General features: G+C 39.8%; 1 protein-coding gene across 1 annotated transcript in view; it reads right to left on the bottom strand.

Moving 5' to 3' along the window:
* The window catches only part of CLPB (caseinolytic mitochondrial matrix peptidase chaperone subunit B), a 2847862-nt gene that overhangs the window by 2441786 nt on the left and 386617 nt on the right, over nucleotides 1-19459 (bottom strand). Inside the window, exon 3 of the mRNA XM_044073023.1 lies at nucleotides 2231-2317. Coding sequence (XP_043928958.1) covers nucleotides 2231-2317 — 87 coding nt within the window. The remainder of the gene's footprint in view (nucleotides 1-2230; nucleotides 2318-19459) is intronic.

Raw genomic sequence — 19459 nt, 5'->3', positions numbered from 1 at the left:
TAAGAGTAAACAGGGGCTTAGGAGATGAAACATTTACAAGCTATGGCCTGGGAGATAAACCATATGCAGGTTGCTTGTGTCCATTAGAGACATAGGTGCCAAACCAAAGATGAATTTCCTGTTCCCCAACCAACTGCCCAAGTTGCACTTGAATTGGGTTAGGGAAGGAACTCTGCTTCACACAGATGGGGAGCCTGTTCCAGAGATGGGATAATCTCTGGGATACATAACTGTCTCTCCAGCAGGTCCTATTTATATCACAGGCAAGGTCTAAGTCTTTAAAACGGGTAATTCTGGTGCTGTTTGTTTTGCGGATATGCAGGAGGTCCATCAAATTGGCATTTGATAATGCTTTGTATGTCAGGCATAGATCTCCCCTCAAAAGCCTGTAAGAGACAGAATACAGGGATAGAGCCTTGAGGCAGTCTGCATAGGACATTTTACTTTAGCCCCGTTTTCTTTTAGTGAGGAACCTCTGTGGACGTTCTAGTTGTTGGATATGCCTGGTTGGGTACATACCAAGGGGAGCATTGTACTCAATGACAGGTATGATAAATGTAGAATACAGTGGAACAATGCTTTCCTTGGACTTAGATGCCATACTTTTGTTTATAAATTGAGCAACATAGAATGGATTCCTCACTACTCTAGATAAGTGATGGTCAAAGGCTAGATTACTACCTACGTATGTCCCAAAGTCCCTGACTATTTGGTCAACTCTAAGGGGTGTGTTGTCAATATGATAGTTACCAGGGGTGGATGTCTTCCCGAAGGATACTATTATGCATTTCTTGGCATTTTGTTTTAGTCCATTGCTCTGACACCAGTTGTTTGTCTGTGTCAACCCCTCCTATAAAACATTTGTGTAAGTGTGGGATTTGAAACTGATTCCCTGACCCAGAAATGAAATATTGTGATATGATGTTTTTTTAATGGACTAAAACGCATCTGACATATCTAAGATGCCTAGGCATGCGTGATGCCCCATACCATGAAAAAGATAACTAAGAGAAGCCCATATGAAAGGGCATAGATAATTAACTCAGTGTAAAACTCGTATGATACAAATGCACAGAGGTGAGCATGTCTAACAGGCTGAAGAAATACCCCTTTTACCTTTAAGTAGTGAGAAAAGAGAGACATTAGTTGACACTGGTGGCAGCCACCAGCTGGAGCAATCTTTATAAAGCTACTAAATGTCTCTTGTGCTTCAGCTTAGTGGTGAAGGCTCTTAACAGAATATGCTGAGAGAGTTACCATCACTGAAAAGCTAAGTGGTACACACGTATCTTCTGATGGCAAAATCTGCCTCCCAGACAGGGAGGGGCTCATCCACAATTACAGTACTCACAAGACTGTTAGAAGTCTGTAATGGAAACGGAATTCTGACTTAGCTACAAGAGAGTTGGATTTCCGCTTGAATAGTTTTAAACCTGGTCTCAGGATGAACTTGGGTCACTGAGGCAGGGGGTTTCAGAAGCTCGGCAAAGATGAAGACAAGCCTATGCCAGATTACATGATGAGGTTGGAGAGACATAGGTATTAACATGTCTCACTCTCACATCTCAAGGAAATAGTATTCCTAGACACCTGTACCCAGCCAAAGACCCATCCCATCAGATTAGAAGTCTGTAGTCAGTCAAATTCTGCTACCTAGGTTGACTAAAGTCAGCAGCAAAAAAAAAAAAAAAAAGGAAGTAAAGGACATGATTGACTGAATATACAAAGCAGCTCATGAAGGCAATGATCAGTCTGCAACCATAAGCATAGTTCATTTTAAAAAGAAAGTAACCAGTAAATAGGAACTACTGAAATGTTGACACTCGAAATGCAAAGTGCCAAAAAACAAAAAAAAAAAAAAAAAAAAAAAAAAAACAAACAAAAAAAAAATTTGAAAGCATGGAGAAAAGTGAACGCAAAAATTGTTCTTCTTAAAACTTCTTTTGTGTATGTGTACAAGTCCCCCTGCACCCCCTAAAGTTATATATACTGACTCTGAAATTACCATACCTTGGAGAAAAGGGAATATTCCAAGAAATGGCATCAAGGCCTTAGTATATGTAAGTCCATTCTTTCAGCCATTCGGTCTCCACGTTTCAGGACTTGCTCTAGTGGGTCATGACATTCAAATGGTTACCAGTTTTAAATAGCATCACATTTCACCATGATACAAACTCATATGAATCACAGTAATTTGGAAGTCTATATTATATTCAACGTGGAATAATACCTGTAATTTCTGTTCATAGCTGCTACCATCAGTGCTGTCCAACCGAGGGTGTGCCGAGAGTTCACATCTATACCTTTTCCAAGCAGCCTAAAAACAGAACAGGACTGGTTTTAATGCAATGTACAACATGACATTTTTGTTAGGGACAGGAATACTTAATCATGTTACCAGTGGAGCTATAAAGGCAGTCTTGCACAGCCATTGTTTGCCAGTCAGAGATATACCACATCTGAATAATACTAGGCGAGAACAAGTTCTTCTGCAGTTCCTCTAATTCAGCTGAAAAATAAAGATAAATTAAGTTGCTAAGCCCATAATACCACAGAGTATGAAGGATAATGGCTTTGCAGCATTACTACAGGATGTGGTTAGCATGTTGTTTGGTAGTGAATGTCACATTTTACCTGAAGTGATTTTTCTGTAGTTACGCTCATAAAATAACAACTCATGTCCTTGGGGGTTTATATTTGCAAAAGCTTCCTACAGCATTTTGTAGTCATTACTTCTACATCACTACAGCTATACTGCCTCCACACCCAACAAGCTCATGCAGTCCACCAAACAGGGCAACAGCCAGTCCCATTCATTTCATGGGTAGGGTGACAGTCCTATGCCCCTTCATTCCCCAACTAAGAGGGGAGCCAAGCAGGTACATTCATTTTCCTTGGCGGTGAGAGTCAGGTATACAGGAGAGGGTTAGCTACCCACTGTGCAACACTCAAGCTTAACCCACATCCCTGCAGTGGTTGGTGACTTCACTTAAGCTGTTGATCTAGTTAACTCCCAGGGCATATTACTATACACTTGGAACTGCCCTCCCTGGCTTATATGTGGCCTGGCCCAAAACCTGCTAGCTGCTACTGACCAACACTCCTGCAGGGGTCAGTGGCACAGCAGGTCACATCACCTCCTTCCCTCAAGGATGGGGAGACTAATGACAGCCACTCAATCCCACCCTCCTCTGTCTCTGCCTTGCAAGTGCCTGAGCAGCTAATTAAATCTAGGTTGCCTGCATCACAGTCAAAGCTTTACTCTCTAGATCAAAGAGTAAAGGCTACGGCTTCCACATTTTTAACAAGTCTAACTTATCCTACCACTGCCCAGCTCCCTACCCACAGCTTCCTAATGCTCACAATCTTGATCTCAAATTATAACAAACATTGTATTCTTGTCATCGGCTGTACCACTGTACAGCCTGATGCAGGGACTCTTTGGGTCCACACCCCCCGATCTCTAACTCGGAGAAAAGATTCCTTCAACTTCAGAGGTAGTATATTAGGAGACTATCAGAGTGCAACAGAGCCTAATTTGGGGGGGGGTGCAAAACTCCTGTAAAATTGTTTTTAAATCTCTTATTTCATTAAGATTTCTATTGTGATCACTATGGTGGCTACTGCGGTGGTCAGTAAAGTGGATATTTGTACCTCTAGCATGGGGGGGGGGTCAATGCAGATCATTTTAAACAGTATTCTACTACTGAATCTACACAGCACTTCAGCTTTCCAAATACTAGGTTGTAACCACATCCTGCTGTTTCCGTGCCTTGATGTATTTCACTGATGCAGGTCTTTTTTACTCAACTTGCACCAAGTTTGTTTTTACTATTATTACTATTGTTATCATGATTATTATTATTATTATAATACAGATCTCAGGGAATGGAACTCCAGCCAAGACACACTGCAGCTGGATGATGCAAGGACAGTACATTACTGAGGGTGGACATTCTTCTTAAAAATCTACCACTACTGTAAGTATGTAATTTTGTATTCAATAAGCAGTGGTCCATCTTTAGTAATCTCTAGGATAGAGTCCCTACTCCCTAGTTAATTCTTCTGCGTGGTCATGGCAGCACTGCAGAAAGAAGACCTAGACCTGAAAATGTCTACTTCACAAATGAGCTAAGAGGAGACTGGGCTGTGACAGTGCAAATGTCATCATGAGTAGGACTGCAGAATAAGCAGTTGATGTAGATGTAGTTCTAGTACAATTAGCACTGGGAGTCACAAACACAGGATGTCCATGTTTACTGTGACAGAATACAAGATGAGGTCAGAAACCTTTTTACCAAATTTAAATACAGCAAAAAGTTGACACAATTGATCATCCCTACAAAAAAATGCAATTATGTCCACACAAAATCTGAGCTGTCTCTAGACATCCACACTTTGGAAGCAATACCCCGCAGTTTGAATAAACAGGAAAATCAACAGGCACAGGCAGATTAACTGACTGATTCCGAAAAGTCTGTGGCAACTTTCTGGATAAATGACTGGTTTGTTCTGTGTCACCTCTTCTTTCCACCAGCTTTGACAGCTTAAGGTAGTGGAAATATGGGTGGGATACGGCTGAAGTTTGAAGAAGCAACATCTCAAAAAGCTATAGACAATGCTTTCTGCAGAAATAAAGGCCCAAAAAGAGAAATCAGGTTTGTGTGGGACTGAAAAGAGTTATGAAAATTATTTTGGCTTTGAGAAAGTGAGTATTCCTGAAAAATCTCATCATTAGAGGGTATGGGGAAAGAATAAAGGAGTGCATCTGGCCATTTGTAATCTGGGGCTTTCTCAGCCTAACCTTCATGAGTGAGAATTACAGAAGCTGAGGTGCTTGGCAACTGATGGAAATGCAAACACTGTATTCAGGAGAGCAGACAGGTTAATAATCCTTATTCTCACTGTAGGACTCCAGCACCATTTGCGAGGCAAGAAAAAAAAGAGAGAGGCTGAGTCTATCTGCCAGTAAAACAGCTTCCCCTTGGATGTGTTTCACTAACACAAAATGGTGAAACTTTTTTGTTTTGTTTTTGCATCACATTTAGCTCACCACAGCTGACCGTCAGTTTCTTCCAGGGACTCTCCTTGTTCAATGAGTCTGTGAACAAGATTAGCATTCCTGAGACTATCTTCAACACAGGTTCGGGGCCAGCCTTTTAACCATTTCATACTGAGAGACTAGTTATGGTACGGCCTGGTGCAGAAGCTCAAATGACAGAAAAATGCTGAATGCTGCTATACTTAATTCGAGAATGCCATTTTTCAGAATAGTCTCCTTTCTCTGAGGTATGGTGATCTTGGAATTGGTATACATAAGTTTTGGATTTGAGACGTTTCATCTCACATTGGGGGGATCTTGTTGCTCTGAAAAAACAACTTTACAGGAGAACAGTCATGTTCAGCATTCAGTGTTCTGTATTTTTGGACTTTTTTCATAATTCTCAAAATTACAATAAGGAGATGACTGAGATACCCTGGAGCTGTGTCCTACTGCTGCCAAGGAGTGTTTTTGTTCCCAAGGTCCTGCCCCATGCAAGCTTTCACCCTGTTCCAGTGAAAGGCATGCAACTGGCTAGCTGGCATATAGTCCCACCTATACAGTAACTCATTCACAGCCCTGCTCCTGATGAACAACATCCCCAGGCATTACATCCACCAGGGATCAACAGTGAGGTATGTGCAAGGACATGCACCCACACCCTCAGGATGGCATGCCCATCCTCCCTGCCTGAGCCATCAAATGTCCAACCTGCTAAATGAATTCGGGTTATATAGGTCATAGTTAGGGCTTTCCCTGTCTATGCCAAAAATAAACGCATAAAAAGAAAAGTAGTACAAGTTGATGGCACACTGCTACAGTCTCTCAGCCTCTTGCAGCAAAGGGTTGGAAGACATTTCTCCATGTTTAGTGATATACCACAAAGCAGCCATACTGTCCAACTGAACAGAGATATTCTCAGAGGGAGACAGCCCAGAAAGGCCAATAAAGTCAACAGAACTGATCTCGTTTTAAGAAAACTTGCATGAAGATGACACTTTTGAGATGACCAGGCAGTCTGCCTGTTGCAGTGTTCCTCAGCCTTAGACCAGATGCTTCCATAGTGACTAATGCCTGAGGAGTTATACTGAGGTCCAACCTTCACTATAGATGCATATGACAAGCGCTAGAAATTCAGATTAATAGGAAAGATAGTTGAGATATTATGGCCACTGGACCCAAACTGTCTAATGAAAGACTTGACAGTGACAACAGAAGCTGTTAGAAGCCCTGAGGCTCAGTGACAAGACTGCTGGCAGAATACAAATAACTACTTGCTTAAAATAAAATATCCTAGCTTGGGGGCAGAAATGTTTGACATAAAGAAGCATTCCACGTACATCCTATATGAATGCATGAGAATGCACCAAAATTACGTGTGGCTTTGTGAGGTTCAGAGTTTGCGCTGAGATTGCAATCAAAGATAAGGCCGTAAGACACCCACCATCTAGATACTGGAATACTTTGATAACCTAATATTTTCTATTGAGCTAGAGATATGGGCATCCATTTGGTGAAATTCCTATGGGCAAAAGTGAAAGCAAAAGGCAGAACCCTGAAATTGCAATGAATGGTTCCAACCCAGAATACTAAATGATTCTGCTGTGGAGGTAGGTGACGAGGGACAGACTGCTTCATCACCATCCAAAAGATTTCTTGTGAGATAAAAGTGTTTAGGCTACCAAGATCTAAGATAAGCCTGTGACTGTTAGTCTTCTTTGGTATCAAAAGAATCTCAAATAATATCCTAAGCTTTATGGTCTGGTGGGACCTCCTTGATGTATTTTTACTTCAATAGGTTTGACAGGATGGGGGCTGGGACATCCAGCAAAGGCAATGAAGGAATTTGGAGACTAGACAGTACACCCTTTTGAAAGTATATCCCTTACTTACTGGTCCATGGCAGTTTTCAAGTTTTTTTCTGTTTATTCTTTTAGTCTCTTCCCATGTATACTTCATTACCATAACAGAAGGTTTTTAATTCATACTCCTAAATACTTTATCTTCTCGTGTTCCCATAAATTTGGTTATTAATGAACCAATTAGTGTGTGGGTACATAATTTAGAGGTACAGCTTTTGTTTTATTTTCATTATTTTTACATCCTGAAAAGACATAAAAACTGCCTGAAAGTGTTCCACAACACAAAAATGTCTTTTTCTGGATATACCAAGTAGAAAGCAATTCACAGGGCTAGCCACCCAGCGAAGTAAACCTTGGCTCGAGATGATTGTCACTGTTGAAGTGATACCCTGACCCCATGTGCAAAAATGGGAGAAAGGGGTTAAAGATGGGTGGATGGATGAAGTAGAAAATCATATCCTCTGCTAATAGAGCCAACTATACTTGATTACCATACCAATTATATATTTGAATTTTTGAGTCCTTATTTTCTCTGCTAATGGCTCTAAATACAAAGGGGAATTCTAGTTCCTCTTTTTCAAACACAACTTATTGCTGAGGAACCCTTCCACTTTTATTTTTTGCCTCCAATCCCTCACATATCCTTCTAATTAACCTTATTATTGTAACAGGGAATGCAAATGCTTCTGTTGCCTAAGTCATAAAATTTCAGCTTGCTCTGTTAACTGCTTTTGCTTCATCATGACACACCAATAACCGCAGTATTTTCTTACATTCTGCTTCCCTCTAGATTATTAATGTTCTATTAATGTCATCAAATGCTTGCCTCCACTCCACAAAACCAAAATGATCCATATCTATCAATTTTAGCAACAGCCACCACAGCTTTCTTCCTAGATGCTGATGCATCTCCTCCTTTTAGGATACTATTAAACAAAATCTTCTACATCTTTATCACCTTCTTCCCTCCTAACTTCCAAAAATACCATCTGTTCCTAGAGACTTCCTTGTAAATTAATTAGACATCACTATTTTTATCCCATCTCCTTATCTCTTAACTGTTAGTTGTTGAACCTCTATTATAATTAAGACTTCCACAAATATTTTGTTTGTGCTCTTTCTTGGTTTACAAATTCCTCTGCTTTATACACATTTTCATAAAAGTTCTGAAATATCTGTAATATCTCTGTAAGATCTCTGGTTATTTTTCTTGTCACATGCAAGTTCTGCGACAACTCTTTCTACTTTCTGCTGCCTAAGCTGCTGTGCTAAAAGTTTTTGTGCTTTGTTGCTGTTATCACAAAAATAGTTGCTTAACAGCAATCTTTCTACACTCATGCATGCTATTTAAATGCTTTCATATTTTCTCTTTATGTTCATAGATAAACATTAGGCTAGCTGCCTTTGCAGGCCATTTTAAGCCTAGCCAGTCTCCCTTTCAAAGGTTAGGATCAAACCATGTACCTTGTGCCTGTGAAGTACATTAAACCCACCCCCAACCACAGTACTCTGCAGCTGTTCCCTTTCTTGTTCTATTAGACTCTTCTTAACTGTAATACTTTAATCTTTGTTGGAACCTCTAATACATTCTATTAATCCATAATCATATCTCTTTCTCTTTTATGTCTGCCCTGTTTTTAAACTCCATTTTCATTTTATCCCACTCATTGGCTATCCCTTCTGAAGAAATTTCCATCTTTCCTAATGACTCTCAAATAATTCCCACTATCCATTCCTTGAATTCCTCTCTTTTTAACAGGTAGGTGGGAAAGAAAGTGTCAGTTCTCATTTTTACTTCATTACCATATATTTTTATCTTAGTTATTATTGGTGCATAATCTGATACAGTTAATTGGATCTATGTCAAAGCTTTCAAATAAATGCACATGTTTCCGAGAAATATAAATTCTCTCCAGTCTAGCCCAGTTATTGTACCTTGGGGAACAATAGGGCTCCCTATTATCTTTCTTGATTTAATCTTACTATCGACATCAAAAAACAAAAATACTCTTCAAAGGCAACAATAATGTCTGAGTCGGCCACAAGTGCATCCCTTGGGAGTAAAATATTAATAACCAGTTAAATATAACAAGAAAAGGCTTGATACACTAAAAACTTTAATTTTAATTTAATTTTCCTCCAAACCACCGGTATAGCTATGGGGTCACCATGTGGATGCACCTTTGCCAACAGTGTATTGGCTAATTGGGAATTTGAACATCTATTCCGTAATAGCCTATATCAGGAGCATGTCTCTTGGTACACTAGGTACCAAGATGACATGTTCTTTTTATGGAAAGGACCCCTTGATATTATACCTGCGTTCATTGAGAGCATGAGTAAGATGACGACATTTTTGGAATTTACATATTCTATTGGAGTGGATGATGTTTCATTTTTGGACGTGAAGATTAGCAAGGATAAGGAGATAAATAAATTTAAATCCACAATTTTCAGGAAGTCTACCTTTTCTAATATGTATTTACATTTTACCAGCTCACACCCCCTCCACCAAAAAAGAAGTGTCGTTAAAGACAGTTTGTCCGAGCGGCCAGAATGGTGTCTGATCAGGGTGACTTCCTGAAAGAATGTGAACAAATTCAATCCATGTTCTTAATGAGAGGCTACCCATATGTATTTGTGGAGGAAATTAGACAAGAGGTGATTCATAAGAGAGATTCTGGTCATTTTCAGCCTTTACTTTCAGGAGGTATTATGCTGGCAAGGGTCACTTGCAACAATAATGACCAAAATGCTCATATTTCCTTCCTTTTTACATATTGCTTGGATTTTAAAGCAATAAAAGAAATTATTGTTAAAAACTGGAGAATATTTCTCGATGACCAACAGCTTATTGGGGCCATTGGGGAAAAGCCTAAGTTTACATATAGACGTGGGCCTAATTTAAAAGATCTATTAGAGACTACCAAGTTTAAAAAGGAAAAGAAAAAATTGGGAATGGGCAAATGTGGCATGTGCTCTTATTGTAAGTATATTTCCACAAAATCTTCAATTAAAATAGTAGACAAGGTTTATACAATTAATGGGAAGTATAATTGCAACTCTAAAGGAGTGGTATATGTGGCACTTTGTAGACAGTGCCCTGCATTTTATATCGGCAAGACCGATAGACCACTTAAGAAAAGAATATACGAGCATTTATATGCTATTAGCAAGGGTGACCCAAATAATGCATTAGCAAAGCATATTACCCAACATTTGGATCATGAATTTGAGTTTTCAGTGTTATATCAGATGGAACCACATATCACAGGGGGTCCATGGCAATTGCTTTTAGAGGAACAAGAGATATTGTGGCAGATTCGCTCTTCAGCATATACCCCTCCAGGCTTAAATGAATTAGTGTCCATCAAGAGTTTACTTAAATTGAAAGCCCTTAGGAGATAAATGAATTGGATCATTGTTTTTAGGGTAATAAATGTTGTGGCTTTTTCATTTTTCTGACATGTGCATATAAGGTAATACTTAGTAACATTTATTTAATTTTGCAGTTAATTATCATGTGATTGAGAATTAATATTAATTTTTTGGCTCAAAACATGTCAATATATGTGTTGAGGGGTCTTTTGATTCTGGGTTAAACTAATATTGCTATATTAATATTATTTTATTAGCATTATTAGTCGGAAGGCGAATTACTATTGTGAGTGGGGCATAACCACCAGGCATTAAAATTGAAATTATTATTCTGTTCATTGGTAATGTAATGGATTAATGCATGAATTCATATATCTATGCATGCTTTACAAGTATAAAATCATGAATAAAATTATGTACATATTATTTAGTAATTTATAGCTAGGATATAGTGAATATACAATATATTATAGATAAAATAGGAGTTGAAATGTGTTCATATTTATTGGAAATCAAGTTAGTTCCATAGATTTAAAGTTTCTGCTGTGAGTCCTAAATTTTATGTTTCAAATTTCAAATTTAAATCTTAAATTTCATGTTTCATATTCTATGTTTCATGGTTTATGGATTATGTTTCACAAACTATGACTTGTGTTTCAAGCAATATTTATGTGGAATAAATGACCATGACTGTTTTTATGAGATTTTAAAAGAAAGATTTTTAAACTTGCGTTTGCTTAGCATTTAATTGATTTTATTAGTAATGGTGTGTAATTGGATAATTGAAATGGTCATAATATATAAGCAGAAGTGTTTTTAAATTGATGTCATTGTAGTCTGAGGAAGGTGGGGTAAGCTACTCTACCGAAAGCGCATATCTAATAAATTAATCGTGCTAACTTTATTTCTCGAGTGTGCTCTGGGTCTTTGCATTTGTGGACTGTGCTTTGTTTGGCAGCCGCCTCCTTCTCCACTTTTTGGTGTGCAAGAAAAGGCTTGATGTATTATGGACATCAGATGGAGTAGTACTGCTGTCAGAACATCTGAAACAGGAAGCACTGGCCCACGTGCCGACATGGCAGACACCAGGGTAGCAATACCAAAGGAGACCTCATTGAGAATGTGGATATCTAAAATGACATGACTGACATCAGTAAGACCAATGCCTGAAAAATACAGCATCAGGACAGGAGGTGATAGAGGCCTCCACACTGACAATAAAAGGCATTAATGCCTATGATCTCATGAGAACACCTAAATTAACTAAAAACTGAAGCCAATAATGCAGACATGGGTAAGACAGAACAAGAAACTCTAGGCAGAAAAAGGTAGAAGATAAATTACCTTGGCACTACACATTACAAGGCACAGGAGAAGTGGTTCTTCTATGAGCTCTCACAGCTTCTGACAACTTAACAATTTATATTAGGCAAAACTGGTGAGCAAAGGGGGGTTTATATTATATGTTCGAAGTTTGAAAACCTCGAATCTCATATGATTGACATCATATGAATGAAGTTTGCAAACATCGAACGTTTCAACGGAGATCACCGTAGGGAATATTTCCCTTTACTTCAATGTAGTGTGATCTTGGAGTTGGTATATTTAAGCAGTGGGGGTGCAGGGGGGCTTGCCCCCCTGCATAGTGTGTTCATGTAGGTTTTTTGTTTTTATTTTGTTGACATTTTAAGTTCGATGTTTGAAAACTTCGCTCATATGGAGTCGACCATATGAGATTCGAAGTTTTCAGACTTTGAACTTATAATATAGACCCAGCAAACAGACCTGGGTGAGCATGGCCTGGAGTCAACGGATTGGGATTTAGAAGCAGTAACTTCTACAGCCAATACAGTAAGAATTATGACAAGTTCCTTAGTATCTGAGAAATCATCCTTCAAAATAATATGTGGATGAAAAGGCCCTAGAGAACTTTAATCTAAAGGTTCCATCACTGTTGCAATAGATGGACCAGAAGTAAAAAAAAAAAAAAAAAAAAAAAAAAAAAAGTTTTTTTATACAGAAGGGATTTAGACTTCTTGCTGCCTCACAGCTAAAGGTCCTCTGGTTTAATCCACGGCTGGGGTGCCTTCTGTGCGGAGTCTGCATGTCCTCCCTGTGGCCGCGTGGGTTTTCTACGGGTGCTCTGGTTTCCTCCCACATCCCAAAGACATGATGTAGGTGGATTGGACACTCTAAATTGGCCCTAGGCTTGAGTGCGTACATGTGTGTGCCTTCTGTGGAAGGTTGGGCGCCAGGCTGACAACTCGACACCGTAAAACTCCACTGAAATCATGAGCGGACAGGTGATCCGCTGTGGCGACCCCTAACCGGGAAAAGCCGAAAGAAGAAGATGAAGAAGAATAACAGGAAGAGCAGAAGCTACAGTTCCTCTTTCACTTACTTAATTAATAAATTAGCATTTACCTCTTTGTTGACTGGATAAGCCCACTAAACAAATTATCTGTTTTTAAGAGCAACTTAGGAGCACTGTCTGGTCAAGTGATTTGCTGAGAGTCACACAGCAGGCAAAAGACTTTGGAACGAAATAAACCCTGTACTCTCAGCAGAGGAAACAGCACGGAGCATTAATCTTTTGAACAAACTGCAGACTTTTTCAGTTGTAAAGTTCAAAGACTGTCTTAAGTGTCAAGAGAAGAGACAGGTGCCTCCCAAGATTTTCTTTTAATTTGAATGGCAGACAAAACACAAGTCAATAAATATGTCTAGGCATTTTTGATATGATCCTTCTTGTGTAGCCTGGTGAAATTCTGAATAAGAAAATGCAAGTATACTGTCCGAATAGAGATTTAGACGTGTGAGACAGCTTGTCCTGAGTTCAGTGGCACAGAAAGTTAAAGAAACTCAAAAAGAGTTTTAAAAAGAAAGAAATACCTTGTGCTCTCACACAACACCAGTGAGAAATGTCAAAGAAAATTGACAATAATAAAGAGAGGCAGTTTAGACAATTTTTATCTGACCATCTTCAAACCCAGGCAAGAACATGCAGCATAACACAAGAGATACATGATAACGGAAGGGTTGCAGGCAACTTGAGAAAGTTACCTGTCGAGCACTCCTGATGCCCATGGCATCAGTCCTAGTGACTGCCGAAAAAGGAAGGCTTCTTGACACTCCTTAAGGATAAACTCTTATTACAAGGATAAAGATGTGAGCAAGAGTAGAGACTAAAATGGCCAAGGAAAGGTGACCACCGGTCTCTATTTACATAGGACAGTTCCCCTATTTGGGCAGCTGTGTCCTGGCTGCAAGAAAACATGAAAAATAGCAAATGTCCTGAGGTTTTACAACAAAAAAATCCTTTATTTCCATTTATAGTTGCATAGGACACTTGTTTTGGAGCAGAAAAGTCTTGATATTCCATGAAACAGTGACAAATGAAATTCTGCAAGAATAAGCTTCAGTATGCAAAAAAAGTGAAATCCAGCCCTTTACACCAGCTGTCGGTACTGTCCTGCAAAAAAGTCCCACTTAAGGACTTTGAAAAGGTAAGCCTACTACAAGATTTACCTTTGTAAATGCAGTACATTTTTAATTACTAAGGTATTGGCAGGGGAGGGCAACGAATCCTCTTAGTTCTCCCTGTCACCAATCCATTTATCCCTATAGCACCATAGATCAGTCAGTATTTCCAATGGATTTCTATGCCGGCAAAAATAGAAAATTCTAGTATGCATTTCTTGAGGAAGGTCATTTACCTCGAATTGTATCAAGCAGCAATTCTTAATACAATTTAAACTGCATTCATTTATATGAAACCTGACAGAAGTAAAACCATGCAAGTGAAATAATTCTGCATGTGTACAAACTACACAAGCAGATAAAGCAAATGCAGGCTTAACAACAAAAGTAACTCTGTTGCAAGTGACTAGGAGCAGTTAAGTTATGCTGTCTGGAATCAATGAAATCGCCTGCTTTGGCTCTCAGTCAAAAGGGGCAGGTTCTGATCAGAAGGAGTAGACACAGTGAAAGTTATGGAGAAAGACTGAACGATTCTGCTTTAATGTTCAACACATTGGTGCTTCCAGTATTTCTAAGTCAAAGTTTAATACACTGACTTCACCAGCCTAACATAGCAGCAAAAATATCTCTGAAGCAACTGTATAAAAATCTGAAATTACTTCTTGTTTTATTTTATCTTCGCAACTATCAGAGAAATCAACTTTTATAAGAAACATACAAAAACTTTAAAAAATAAGTCCATACTCAACAGCTGGACTAATAAAACCTTGTAAATGCATCTGAAAATACAAAAGATAAAATTAAAACATACATTGTATGTAAAAAGCAAAAACCAACAACCACCAACCAAAACCAGAACGTGAGTCCACTTAAGAAGTCAGAAAGCACAATAAATACACAGAAGGATCCAAGGACGACCGAAGGCTTCCAAAATAAATCCGTCTTTAATGTACAAAATATAAAAGCATAAGCACTTTCGTAGCAAAGCTACTTCAGCAGATGCATTTCACAACTAAAATTCTTTACTCATTATATATACGAACTAAAAAGATCACATGACTATAAACTTTACTTTCTTAAAGACATATTACTAAAAATTCTCAGTACAATATATTTATATACAAAAATATTGAATAATAAACATCTAACAAGGAATAAAAAGTTACATATATATGTAAATGTACCTAAAATGATAAAATAAATAAAAAACATGAACTTATGTTTAACAATTGCTGTCATTCAAAATAATTGAGTGCCAGATTGCTTCCTATTCAGTGGTCTGGCTTTAAGCTTCAGTCTCAATGGTACCCTGTCATTCAGGCCATGTCCATAGTCCCCACGTAGTCTAACTATCCATTTGGCTTCCAACTGTTCAGTTTGATTTTTGATGTCCCCTTTCCTTATATTTTCATGAATACATCCTATTACCATAAACTTAAACAAATGAGAGGCATCAGTGTCTACAGTATGTTTAGACAAAGCACTGAGTGTATCACTTTTACTTGTATGGTAATAGTGTTCCTTAATTCTATCTCTCAGTGCTTGATCAGTTTTACCAACATAGAATTTTGTGCATACTGAACAGTGAGCTAGATAGACCACGTGCATACTGCTGCACACTGCAGCAATATCAAAACTGTATGTCCTACTTTGATCAGGAAGATAGAATATTCCTGTACTATCAATTTATTTGCAGGCTTGACAATGCCCACATGCAGTGGTACATTCATGACTTATACTGGATGACATTCCTTTTGGTAAACACAAAAGTCTTTTAAGGAACTTCATGTTCTTGTATGCATATCTTGGTTTCCTATCTACTATAACCTCAATGTCATTGTCTGTAGTCAAAATATCCCAGTGTTGTTTTCGATTATATCCCTATAATGTTTGATGTCACTGGAATAATATAGGCATAATTTTACTCTGTCATTCTTCTGGGATGCAGCTTGTGTGCTACCAGAATACTGCTCATAAACGCCGGAAGCTGCTGAAAACTGGGGGGGGGGGGGGGCTGATAATTGTATATTAGCCATAGTGAGAATAACTGCGATCATAGCATAGATAATATGAGGGGACCCATGTAAGGGATGCAGCATTTAGGAACTGCCTCTATCCATTAGTGGCAAGAGGGGCAATCTTGGAGTACATTTTCTATTACCCATCCTTAGATCCAAGTTTTATTTGAATATGGACAGATGAGCTTTGTTTTATTTTTATGGATAGTCTGTTCTGAAACAGTGGTAGTCTCTGTGATATATATCCATCTCTCCACAACATTCAGTTTAGATACCTGGACTGAGTATTTTTGATGCCATTTGACTTGCTGATGTTCAGTAGGTCCATCTGTTTTAATCGGAGGATGCCTTGTATGCCAGACATATCACCTCTAAGCACTCTGTAGGATACTGAGTATAGTAACAAATCTCTGAGGTGGTCCATGCAAGACCTATTGTTTAGGACTTGTATCCTTTTAGTAAGGTATCTCTGAAGGTATGCCAGTTGCTGCATGGGGCTGGATCGATACATACCAAAGTGGGCATTACACAAAATGATTGACCTAATGACAGTTTTACATTAGGAAGGTTTGTGGCAAGCACTGTGGTGGCAGGACAGGTAGCTTTCATCCTTCTAAGTTGGGAACTGCTGACTGAGAGCCCAGTGTCCAAGTGTATTAGTTCTGGTTTAGGCACTTGGGCTTCAGGCCAGTTATTTTACATTAAGAAGGTTCGTGGTCTGCACTCTTGTGGGAGAAGAGGCTGGACTCTGCCCTTCTGAGCTGGGAATTTCTGGTTAAAGGTTTATAGTGCCTGAATATTTGAACTGTATCTTACTGAAATTGGTACACCTTGTTTGCTCTAGCATAGACTAGATCCAGGCCTGCTGAATCTAGCTTTGTTTATATGCTTGTTGTTTGTTTGCTTGTTATTTCCTGGAAGCTAATTCCACCTAATACGCAACTTCTCAGCGCTTCTGTGGATCACTAGTGATATCTGCATTGCTTACTGTACTTATTTCCTTGTTTCACTTGAAAGAAAGTTACTGTTTGTCGTTTTGCATTTAGTTACTTGTAACACATTGCACTCAAGTTACCTGGCACTTGCTCACTAAAGCAATTATATAAGTCAGCACTAAAAATTAAAAGCACTACACCCTCACTCCCCACTGGCCCTTGTTTTCAATTAAGGATTTCCCAATATTATTCTAGCATGTCCAAAGGTCAGTTGTCAATCTCCTCTCCGGTCCAGCTGGTGAATCTGGGAATCTTGAGGCAATGTTATAACTGCCTCATGTACACAGACAACCCTCTCCTCCTCCCACATAACACAAATACTTGCGAGAGATGCAGCTATTTAGCCAAACTGGAGGCTGAGCTCTCTCAACTCAGGACTGGCAAGACCAGACAGGAGGAGAAGGCAACTACACACACCACAAAACCAGCCTCACATAATGCTACCACTCCACTGAATCAAACACATAAACACACAAAGACATACTCGGAGGCTCTGAGTAAAACTTTACCTAAACAGCAGAGGCCTCCAAAGCAGACACCCAAACAACTGCTACCTCAAGACACCCCACAACCACAAAAGCAGTGTGCAAAGCAGTCACAGCCCTTAAGGCCAAATACAACACCAAACATACTTGTCATAGGTGACTCCATAGTCAGACACACTGACGTCCCACTCACCAGGCTGAACAAGGAGAGGGTCACAGTAAGCTGCCTATCGGGCGCTAGAATCCGCCACATAACACAAGCACTCGGGTCACTCCACGGCAAGTACAAATATGACACAGTCATTGTCCATGCTGGTGTGAACGACCTGAGACGTACCTCCCTGGACTACATGAAAAGAGACATAGAGGAGCTCTCTGATTATGTAGCCCAGGCAGGTATGACCCTAACCCTGAGCAGTATCCTTCCTTCACCAAGAATGATGCCACAATATAGAGACAAGATGATCAGCTTTAACAATTGGCTTAATGTCTGGTGTCATTCAAAGGGGATCCAGTGTCTGTCTGCCTGGGATGACATGCTTGACAAGCCACGCTGCTTCATGAGGGATGGCTTGCACCTGTCACCCTGGGATTCCGGATATTGGCTAAGGCTCTTGCCACCCCATAGTGCCTTTTTAGGCAAGGCTCAAATTCTAAACCTACCACCCTAGAAAACAAAAATGGGAAGAAACTGAGGGTAATGCTGCTCAATGCCAGAAGTCTAAATCTCAAAATGCACGCACTCGAGGCCCTTCTCAGTATGGAGAACATCGATGTCTGTGCTGTAACTGAAACCTGGTTCAAGGCTCCTGAGAGCACCCGGCACTATTAGGTTTTACCTCATATCATGCGTTCCGGCCCCAAAACCCGGACCACACCACAAAAGGTGGGTGTATCCATATTCATAAAGGATACCCACACCTCCAGGTTGGTGGCAACGCACAAAGCTTCGGAAACCATCCAGGTGCAACTAACCATAGGCAAAACTGCTCTACAAATTGTAGCATGCTACAGGCCACCCTCTCAAACTCAGGAACCCCACACAGCCTTCCTGAAGACACTGGAGGGTATAAATGTATCTCCAAACACCATCATATTGGGTGACTTCAACTACCCGAATATAGACTGGGAACATTACTCAAGCCCTAACTTTCTAGCCCAACGGTTCCTGGAGTTCATAAATTCAAATGCCATGGAACAGCTAGTCACTGTTCCCACGAGAGGAGAAAATATACTAGATCTCATTGTCACAAACATGGGGACAAAATGCTCCACACCGAAGTATATCCCTCATTGGTGAGATCTGATCATAAACTAATCTCACTGGAAATCCACATCCCGCCCCACCCCAAACAAAAAGACCATAGTGAAGAACTTCTCTAAAGCAAACTTCACACTACTCAAGACTGGTGTGGTATCCTTCAAGGCCCCTGAGCCAGTGGAAACCACAACCCAAGCTGCGGAAGCCCTTACAAATGCCTTCTATGAACACCTCCAGGACTGCATGGATCAGGCAATCCCAAATAAAACCAAGACTCTTTCCACAAAGGGCAAACGTCCAGTCTGGTGGACCCCAGCCATTAACAAACTTTACAATAAGAGGAGAAAGCTATTACATGATAGAACAAAATCCATAAAAGGGAAGTCACCCCTGATCATTATTAGTAAAAAAATACGAGCACTCATAAAATCAACTAAGGCCAATTTTGAGAGAAAAATTGCCATGGATTCAAAGGACAATCATAAGGCCTTTTTCACCTATATTAGGAACCTGGGTGGAAACTCCCAGATATGCTCAGAATTAGTCCAAAATGATACAAAAATCACTGAACCCACAGACATTGCCAACATACTGGCAGACAGGTTCAGTGCAAACTTCACCGCCGCGCCCCTAAAGGAGAGATAACTATCCCAGCCGAGTGTAGCCTCCCGGACATCTCAAATGCGCAGGTGAAAGCTGCTCTCTCTAAAGCTAAAAACACAGCATCAATGGGACCGGATGGTGTCCCCGGCTGTGTGCTACACGAGCTAAATGAGGAATTAAACCCGCACATAAGGCAGCTGTTTAATCTCAGCCTTACCACAGGATACGTGCCCAAGGAGTGGCGTACGGCAACTGTGGTCCCACTCCACAAAGGGCGCCTCACGGACCCTGGTAATTACCGCCCCATAAGCTTAACAAGTCTAGTCTGCAAAGCTA

The sequence above is a fragment of the Protopterus annectens genome, chromosome 5.part1 (genome assembly GCF_019279795.1).
Source record: "Protopterus annectens isolate FY-2018-M chromosome 5.part1, PAN1.0, whole genome shotgun sequence".
NCBI lineage: Eukaryota > Metazoa > Chordata > Ceratodontiformes > Protopteridae > Protopterus > Protopterus annectens.
This window is presented reverse-complemented; position numbering and strand designations above follow the sequence as displayed.